General features: G+C 48.3%; 1 protein-coding gene across 1 annotated transcript; it reads right to left on the minus strand.

The window, feature by feature from the left end:
• Positions 1-3127: 3127 nt before the first annotated feature.
• On the minus strand, positions 3128-10088 carry LOC138956905 (uncharacterized). The gene is made up of 3 exons (XM_070328120.1): positions 9550-10088; positions 4960-5327; positions 3128-4332 (listed from the first exon to the last, which is right to left on the minus strand). Exons 1-3 carry the CDS (start codon positions 9939-9941, stop codon positions 3893-3895), a joined length of 1200 nt encoding a protein of 399 aa, XP_070184221.1. The 5' UTR covers positions 9942-10088; the 3' UTR covers positions 3128-3892.
• Positions 10089-10221: the final 133 nt, after the last annotated feature.

The raw sequence follows: 10221 nt of genomic DNA on the forward strand, positions 1-10221 counted from the left end.
TGTGTGTGTGGTTTGGGGGAGGGGTTCGTAGGGGGAGAGGATAAGTGTGTCTGTTGATTTGTATGTGTGTTAAAGTGTATGCGTGTGTGTGGGGGGGAACTAGAGATTGGGAGTTGGCGCGTCTTTGGATCTGTGTGCATGTGTATGTGTGTGTGTGTGTGTGTGTGTGTGTGTGTGTGTGTGTGTGTGTGTGTGTGTGTTAATTGTTTTAGTGTACGCGGACGTACGTGCGTGCGAGCGTGTGCTTGCGTGTGGGGTGTATTTAAGTGTATGCGCGTAAGATGTGTGTTTAATTGCGTGCGTGCGTGCGTGCGTGCGTGCGTACGTGCGTGCGTGCGTGCGTGTTTGTGTCGGGTGATGGGGGAGGGTGGTTGTGTGTATGTGGATATGAGTGTGTGTGTGTTTTGGGGGAGGGGTTCGTTGGAGGTGAGGATAAGTGTGTCTGTGAATCTGTATGTGTGTTAAAGTGTATGCGTGCGTGTGTGGGGGAACTAGAGATTGGGAGGGGGGGAGTTGGCGCGTCTTTGGATATGTGTGCGTGTGCGTGTGTGTGTGTGTGTGTGTGTGTTTGTGTGTTTGTGTGTGTGTGTGTGTGTGTGTGTGTGTGTGTGTGTGTGTGTGGATTGTTTCAGTGTAAGCGTACGTACGTACGTGCGTGCGAGTGCGTGCGTGCGTGTGTGGGAATGTTCAATCAATCAATCAATGAGGCTTATATCGCGCATATTCCGTGGGTACAGTTCTAGGCGCTCTACAGTGATGCCGTGTGAGATTATACGTTAATTGGATCTGTGATCCAAACATGGCTTTTGGTCAATCGAGATGGAAGTTTATTCCACAAGCCCGTAGGGCGAGTGGAATAAACTGCCATCGAGATTGACCAAAAGGCATGTTTGGATCACAGATCCAATTAACATATATATCTCGACATTCACTGGTCTTAGGGTTGTTGTTTTCAAAGAAGAAAGAAACTTGCTTGAACACGGACCACTTCTCCGAGCAAAATCAACAAACCTAATCACTCGCATTCCACCTCAAGGTCTCGGCCAACCAAGACTATGGCATACTCGTAGCAAAGCCGCCGAATGGTACCGTAAACCAAGAATAGTGACGTAAGAGAATAGAATGTCGTCTTTTGATTTGGAACGTGACGTGTTTCAGAACTTCTTCTGGACAAGTCGGATGGTCTTCTGCGTAGTGGTTGGCACGAGATTCGTTTTCTTCTTCGACAGTTCATCCTCCGATACTGTAGCAAAACGTTTCATCTTTTTTTCACCGTCGAGTATGCGGACGACTGAACTTTTACCGCTAAAAAGTAGTCCTTTAGGAATCATTACGCCGAGTCCGAACATGAGGTCTGAACATTGTTTTTAGGCAGGATCTAGGTGAAAGCGAGGCTGTTCTTATCTCTGTGTACAGTCGAGAGAGAGAGAAATACATGTCGAGACATAAATTTTTATACGGCCAGTAATTGCAGCCATTTTGGCGCATATTTACCTTTCACGGCCAATTATTCCAAGTCACACGGGTATAGGTATACAATTATTTACTGTGCCTTAGCAATTTTGCCAGGAAAGACCCTTTTGTCAATCGTGGGATCTTTAACGTGCACACCCAATGTAGTGTACACAGGGGGGGGGGGGGGGGGGGGGGGGGGGGGAGTTCGGACACCGAAGAGAGTCTGCACACACAGTTGACTCTGAAATAAATTTCCGCCGAACCTGGGATCGAACTCACGCTGACGGCGGCCAACTGAATACAAATCCAGCGCGCTACCAACTGAGCTATATGCCCGCCCCTCTATGTGTGTGTATCTGTGGATCTGTTTTATTGTGTGTGTGTGTGTGTGTGTGTGTGTGTGTGTGTGTGTGTGTGTGTGTGTTGTGTGTGTGTGTGTGTGTGTGTGTGTGTGTGTGTGTGTGTGTGTGTGTGTGTGTGTTTATGTGTTTATGTGTTTGCGCGTGTGTTTGTGTGCGCGTGCGCGTGTGTTTGTGTGCGAACATAAAAAACAACAACAAAACCAGGATCAATCAAAAATGATCCTTGTATATTGTTTTAGTGTAAGCGTACGTACGCTCGTTCGTGCGTGTGTGTGTGTGTGTGTGTGTGTGTGTGTGTGTGTGTGTGTGTGTGTGTGTGTGTGTGTGTGTGTGTGTGTGTGTGTGTGTGTGTGTGTGTGAGTGATTGGAGTGGGAGGTGTGAGAGTGGGTGGGAATGTTCGCATGTGTGTGTGATGTTTGTTTACGTGCGTGCGTGCGTGTTTGCGTGCGTGCGTGTGTGTATGTGTCGGGTGATGGGGGAGGGGGTAGTGTGTAAGTGGATATGAGTGTGTGTGTGTGTGTGTGTGTGTGTGTGTGTGTGTGTGTGTGTGTGTGTGTGTGTTGATTGTTTTAGTGTAAGCGGACGTACGCGCGTGCGTGCGTGTGCGTGCGTGTGTGTGTGTGTTGGGAAGTGTATTTATGTGTATGCGTGCGTGCGTGTGTGTGATGTTTGTTTAAGTGCGTGCGTGCGTGTTTGTGTCGGGTGATGGGGGAGGGTGGTAGTGTGTATGTGGATATGTGTGTGTGTGTGTGTGGTTTGGGGGAGGTGTTCGTTGGGGGTGAGGATAAGTGTGTCTGTGGATCTGTATGTGTGTTAAAGTGTATGCGTGCGTGTGTGGGGGAACTAGATATGGGGGGGGGGAGTTGGCGCGTCCTTGGATCTGTGTGTGTGTGTGTGTGTCTGTGTGTGTGTGTTTGTGTGTGCGTGCGCGTGTGTTTGTGTGTGCGTGCGCGTGTGTTTGTGTGCGTACGTAGAGTTGTAACTGTCGGGGAAGGGCTATGGATTTGGAGCACTTTGTTTCCAAATGATTTCCAGTTTATCTTTACTCCAAGAAGTTGTGTACGTGTTGTTTGTTCTCTGTTCAGTGAGCTTAATGTAGGTGTGCTAACACTAGGATTACAATAGAAAGTGTTGCCGCCAAGGCACACACACACACACACACACACACACACACACACACACACACACATACCCACACACACACACACACACACACACACACACACACACACACACACACACACACACACACATCAAAGCACCCACACATGCTCGCGCAGATGAACTGTCAAAAATGAAGAAAACAAGATTTCAAATTCATCATACGTAGAATGTATTAATCATTTAAGAACCGGAATAGTTTTGACACTGAATTGATATCACAGTATTTGTTGTTTTTTAGCAAAATATCCCAAAACAGTTCTCAGCGGTAGACGTATGGTATCAAAATGATATTTCCTCTCTCTCTCCCCCTTTCCCACTCTCTCTGTCCATCTCTCTGTCCATCTCTCTGTCCATCTCTCTGTCCATCTCTCTGTCTCTGTATTTGTTCTCTCTCTCTCTCTCTCTCTCTCTCTCTCTCTCTCTCTCTCTCTCTCTCTCTCTTGTTAGCATGTTCATGGATGTTTCCATGGAGATAGACCACGCATTCCACTGTCCCTAGAAAATTTACTGTCTGTCCGTGACGTCATTTCTTGATGACGCTAATTTTTAATGAAATCATGCGCTTGTCAGTGAACAACAAGCGATGTGTTGAGAGATTTTTCTTTCCGTATTTTAAAACTATAAAAATGTCACTCGGGTTGTTGTTGTCGGTGTCGGTGGTGATGGTGTCGGATGGTGGTGGATGTCGTGGTAGAGGATGATGTTGTCGTCGTAGTTGTCAGAGAGCGGCAGGTTGTAAGGACAGGTATTGCTGATTTTCAGTAAATGGAGTCAATAAAATGCTGAATTTCAGTTCAACGGTTGTTGTTGTTGTTGTTGTGGTTGTTGTTGTTGTTGTTAGACATCGTTGGACGTTGCGGGACGTGTAGTTGAGACAGGTGGTGGTGGTGGCGGTGACGAGATGTGGGTGTCACTCAGTGTCGCTGTCGCTGTCTATGCCAACATACTTCACCCAGATCACCTGGGCCGTGGACCGCGACATGGATCTCAGGCGGCCGGTACTGTCAGCATCAGCACCAACACCATACCCAGGGTCCAGGTAGACGACGACGGGTCTCTCCAAGCCCCATACTGTGTTCTCATGGGCCACCGTCACCGCCTCGTCTCGACCCCTACCTGCCGCTCTCTGTGTGGGACCCGATGTCATTTCAGCCAGTTGTCTAACGGCCGCTGTGTCGTTATGAGCCACCTTACGGGTGGGGACGCCGCGTGACTCGAGGCCCCGGATGAAGGGTGCTGGTGACATGGGGTGATCATCCGGTGTGTCTGTGTCACAGTACATGTCACCCAGCACAAAGACGTCGCTGTAGGTGAGGCCGCCCTGCCCGTGGGGAGCGTTGTCATCGCAACCTGAAACATCACACACACCGTCAACACCACATCGTCGTTGTGTAAGATACATCCACACCGACTTCAACAACTACAACAACAACACCAACAACAACAACAGCAACGACGACGACGACACCACCATCACCAGCAACAACAACCACGACACAAACAACAACGACGACCCATGTCTAACTTCCGCACCAACACCGGCTGCAGCAACACGTGAACAGAGACTACAACTACACCAGCAGCACCACAACCACCTGAAAATAGGAAAAACAATTTTATATTATTTAGGGTTCAACACCTCACCTTGGCAGACTTGTGACGATATTATGTAAAAACGTCACAGTTAATGACGCAAATACCAATATTTCTTGTAAGTATAATGACGTCATCGAAATGTTGTACACCGACCTGACTGACACTTACTGCATTGCGAGAGAGAGAGAGAGAGAGAGAGAGAGAGAGAGAGAGAGAGAGAGAGAGAGAGAGAGAGAGAGAGAGAGAGAGAGAGAGAGAGAGAGAGAGAAAGAGAGAGGCAGACAGACAAACAAACAGAAAGACAGACAAACAAACAGACAGACAGGCAGACAGACAGGTGGACAGACAGACAGACAGACAGAGAGACATATGTGTACTGACCGACACGAAGATCTCGCAGCATGTCTGCCACCAGCTCCCCGCACCGTGCACACTGCGATGGATAGTTACCCTCATGTCCCTGTCTGTCACCGCGGTAGTCAAGACCATAGTGACGAACCGTCAGGACAGGTGGGCCGTCGCACGGTGCGGACACTGGCGGCCTGGTGTAGGCCGGGACCGTTCCTCTCTTCATATCGTTAGCCTGCTCCACCTCTCTCACCACAGCAGGTGGGCTTCTCAGGGGCTGTGTCAGTTTGCGGACGTAACGCTCCATGTCGGCAGGTACATCTAGCTTAACGCCTGCTGCCCACAAGGTGAACCGGACGTGTCGTTGTTTTAACGCCCGGTAGATCTCTGCTATGACGTCACTGTAACAGAACAGACAGGTGTGTCAGTGTTTATAAACAGAACAGACAGGTGTGTTATAGTTCTCACAAAACTCAGTTGTTTTAACCCATATCCTACCAACATTTTTTTTTTAGATATTTTTTATTTTTTTTCGCTTTTTCCCATCACAAACACACTCTCTAACACAAATATAATCATAACATTTGAACTTTTATTTTTCTTATGAGTTTTTGAGGACGCACGCTTGAAGAGTGCATGGTAGCCAACGGGTACGTATAAGTGTTCTCATGATGCACGCTCAGAGAGTGCATGGTATCAAGAGGGTACGTGTTTTTTTTATCTCCAAAACTTCACAAACAAATGATACGAACAAACACAAAGTAGTGATGACAAGACCTACAGTTCACAAATAGTTTCTCAAACTCATAAGTTTCAACTTTGAGCTCTGTAGACATGGCAAGTTGAGCAGAGCGTCATGGAAGACCTGCACGCTCAGTGGATGCCGTGAAACGCATTGAAGCACTGATTGTGAAGTCCAACTGTGCATTTCAGGCAGAGTTTCTTGGTGTTCTTCTTGCACAGTGCGCACCGCTTTGTTGTCTGCGATGGACCAGCGAAATGACCGACGCCATCAAACCTGACTTCGTCTGGCACTCTGTGGACGGCAGGCAGAGCAAGTCGAGCAGCACGCCGTGGCATGGCAATGGCTCCATGCCGCATCAGGTAGACTTGCACAATGCGTCGCCGGAAGGCAAGCAAGTCGAGAGGCTCGGCGGTGTGTGCATCTGTTCTCCGGAACAACAGCCACGCATTCTGCATCACGAGTTCCAGCACATGTGCAAAATATGGCCACCACCACTTTTTGGTGCGCAAAGAGATCCGATAGGCATTGATATTTTGATCTGCCCTGTCAACTCCACCCATGGTTGCGTTGTACACTCTGATCAGATCTGGCTGCTCTATCTGAACAAACTGACGTTGTGCTCTTGACCAGCGCCGAACTCGTGCAAGCGGCATCACACGATCGCAGTTGCTCGCCACGGTCACTACACTGTTGTCGTTCCATTCCACAACCAGTACGTTGCTGCGTCGGTCATGACGGAAGTCTAGGGCACCACGGTCTTCTTTGGCGAACCGGGTGGCATCTCTCATTGGGCAGGTGTTCTATGCGGTTCTTCCTGATTGTTCCTGTCGCCCCTATGCTGTTAGCCGCAAGATCACTCAGCAGTGGAAGAGATGTGAAGAAGTTATCAAATGTCAGGTGATAAGGGCGTTGTGGAAGCTCCGAAATCAGATCTTTGACCACCGTTCCCCCGAGACCAAGACGACCGTATGGTTGACCACCGCCAGCCCCAGTGTACGGTTCGAATTGAACAACGTACCCAAGCGGGTCAGCGAGGGTCCACAGTTTGAAACCAAATCTAATTGGCTTCCCTCGGATGAATTGTTTTGTCGAGTGGTGTCCGAAATAGGGGACCATGCTCTCATCGATTGAGAGATGTTGCTGCTCAGGGAAATACAACAGACACCTCTCGTTGATCATCGAGAGGAATGCCCTGACTTTGCTGACCTTGTCGTTTGGGTCCAGTGTGTTGTCTGCAAGGTGGAGAAATCTCATGTGTTCATCGAACCTGTTCCTGCTCATGGCACCAGAGACAGCGGTGTTGTGACAGTCAGTGTTTCTCTCCCAATACATGGTTCTGCGTGGAAGCTGGTTGTATCCAGAGAGGAGCAGTATGGCCATAAATGTGCGGAACTCTTGCCTGGTGGTAACAAAGGTGTGGTTCCCTTTGTCTCTCCTCGCGTAGAGATTTGTCTGATCCACGATGTAATCAACCACGTCATCGTCAATAAAGAGTTCAAACATCTCCAAAGGATTGACGTTTTCATTGAGAAATTGTGCTTGTGGAAGGACAGGCCACTGTTGTTGGAGATTTAGATTTCTTGGAAGATCTTCTCGTCTCCAATTACGCACAGCAGGTTGCTGCAGGCGCTGTTGCCTCTGATTCTGTAGCAGGCGGCCTGCAAGCTGTTGCCGAGGCACCGGTACCTGAATAGGAGCAGGTTGATTTCGCTGGCGATTACGTAGGTTACGTAGAGCAGGTGCCTGCTGTGGAGAGGCGGGTACTGATTGTGGAGAGGCGGGTACTGATTGTGGAGAGGCGGGTACTGATTGTGGAGAGGCAGGTACTGATTGTGGAGAGGCGGGTACTGATTGTGGAGAGGCGGGTACTGATTGTGGAGAGGCGGGTACTGATTGTGGAGAGGCGGGTACTGGTTGTGGAGAAGCGGGTACTGGTTGTGGAGAGGCAGGTCGTCCAGGCGGGTCTTGATCTAACTCAGTCTCGTCGTTCGGGCCACCCATTCTGACTACCTGTCCATCACTGCGAGTCACTACTCCTTCAGCCTCAGCGTGAAGCTGACGACGGTTCAAATTGTTTACCTGTCCACCCCCATCTTCCTCTCCGCTGTCTTCATCAGATAATTCCCCATCACCTGGGGGAGTGATGTACACAGCTGCATTGAAGAATCCATCTTCCTCGAGTTGACTCAAGACATCATGTACGTTCATCCGTCGTGGGAGTCTGAAAAAGAATGCAAAGAAATAGAGTAACGTCAGTATGTTTGAATAACTTGCAAAGAATTTAGTGTGTTTGGTGCAAGCGAGAGTGTATACAATGTATGTATGAGCCTATATGTAAATGCATGATTGCATACAGAAATATGCACACTTACAAGCATGTATGCATTCATAACCCACAACACCATGCCAGACGGGGAGGGGGGGGCGACATTGCAGGGGAGAGCAGAGACACGAACATAGCGTCAAAAGAACACAATACGAACATAGCATCAAAAGAACACAATATTATCATCAAAAGAACAAGAAATAGTGCCCCCTACGCCGCACCACTGGATCCGCCACTGCATGTTTATTTGAAAGTCAAAAGCATTTTACTATGTGCATGTTTATAGAGTATGTAAGGACACAACACCCAGGGGTCTCTCGCTACCATGCACGCGTGAGGCGTACGTAGCCCAGCACTAAATATAGGGGCCTTTCACTACCATGCACGCTTGGAGCGTGCAGAGACGTTACCTTTTACTTCGATCAAAAGTTCCATGGAACTTTCATCCTACACACAAATCGAATCTAACATGTTTTTCCATAGATGTCCATGCAAATAAAAGTGCAAGCTTTAGCAACATAACTGCTTTTGTAAATAAATGGCACTTACTGAGATTGACGTGAAGATTTCGAAGTCATTTTTCCGAGTCTGCTGCAGAAAAGATGTTTCCACGTGTGAGTTTTGCAAGCGGGAAGCGGGAAGGGGTGTTGGAAAGGTAGACAACTCTATCAGCAATCGCGGCACATCAAAATCAAAAGGGATCTCGCTTTCATTGCCACTGAAACCTTCAACTTTTTTAATGCACGTGTGAAGCGTGCATGGTAGGATATGGGTTAACGCACTGTAGATCTTCGTGATGACGTCACAGTAACAGAACAGACAGGTGTGTTATAGTTCTCACAAAACTCGGTTGTTTTAACGCAGTGTAGATCTTCGTGATGACGTCACAGTAGCAGAACGGACAGGTGTGTCAGTGTGTAGAAACAGAACAGACAGGTGTGTTATAGTTCTCACAAAACTCAGTTGTTTTAACGCAGTGTAGATCTTCGTGATGACGTCACAGTAACAGAACGGACAGGTGTGTCAGTGCCTGATTACACCTGGAATTACGAAACTGATAAAACAAAACAAAAACGCCTGGCAAAAAGGAAGTCACAAAGATTGCTGTTCAGGATAAGAATCACAGTGAACCTGAAATGAAATGACGCAATGATTAATAATGACGTAAACAGAATGACGTTATTTCGCTCCACTCTTCGTTACCTTGACCAAGTTTTTCCAATGGCAGACAAAGAAAGGGTGGCGCCTGATCAGACAGATTGATAACATCACTGATCAGTACACACCGCAGTGACAGTTGCTGAATTCACATTCTACATCGAATAAACATGCCATGGTCTATTATTCAAACTTGAAAATAAAGAGCCATTACTTCTACATAAATCTTCCGATTGTCTCGACCAAAAGCCCAGGAATGACCTTGTTGTAGAACAGGTGTGAATATAATAACATTTGTGAATTATCAGACTTCCTTCTAACAAACACGACCACACCGGCCAACACAAGAGTGACAGGAGGCTGTGTTAGATTCAGTGTACAGTGTCATTCTTACCACTCAGCCTCATCGGCCAGGATGTGCACGCGTCCGTGTGTCTGTGCGTGTTGACACAGCTCCTCCACCCAGGCCTGCACTTTCTTCATGTCTCCCTCCGCCATGTTGACGAGCTGCACGCTGCCGGCTCCCTGTCCGGCAGTCTCTCTCACCTGATGACCCACAAGGTAAGCAGCAGCAGCGCCATCATCACTCGTCTGAAGAACGAAGACGGTGCCGCAGCCCTTCCTCAGCAGAAAATGTCCCTTCAATATCAAGACTACGCTTTTTGAAGTGCCCGTCGGGCCCCAGAGGATCCTCACGTCGACATCGTCGTCGTCTGGCGGCTCCTCCAAGACTTGAAACTGCTGCGGGAACAGAGCGATGCATGTCATTGGTCGACCATGCTCCATTCCAACAGCGTGAACAAGATGGCCCTGGGTCCACAGCTGTAGTCTAGGCTGTCTGCTGAGGAATAGCTCAACCGTTGTCAGTGGTATGGAGAATCTGTCATCATACACATTCACACATTATTAGGTATATCGCACACGCACACACACACACACACACACACACACACACACACACACATACACACACACAAGCACACACACACAAACACACACACACACACACACACACGCACACATACACAAACACACACACACATACCGTTACACACACACACACACA

This window comes from Littorina saxatilis, unplaced genomic scaffold (genome assembly GCF_037325665.1).
Source record: "Littorina saxatilis isolate snail1 unplaced genomic scaffold, US_GU_Lsax_2.0 scaffold_3134, whole genome shotgun sequence".
Classification (NCBI taxonomy): Eukaryota; Metazoa; Mollusca; class Gastropoda; order Littorinimorpha; family Littorinidae; genus Littorina; species Littorina saxatilis.

Bases quoted from the DNA above. Each gene is read 5' to 3' on its own strand.
- LOC138956905 (XM_070328120.1), bottom strand. From the start codon at position 9,941: ATGGAGCATGGTCGACCAATGACATGCATCGCTCTGTTCCCGCAGCAG. The intron at 5,328-9,549 runs GTAAGAATGACA...GTTCTGTTACAG, and splicing joins CTGGCCGATGAGGCTGAGTG to TGACGTCATAGCAGAGATCT. The intron at 4,333-4,959 runs GTCAGTACACAT...GTGATGTTTCAG, and splicing joins GCTGCGAGATCTTCGTGTCG to GTTGCGATGACAACGCTCCC.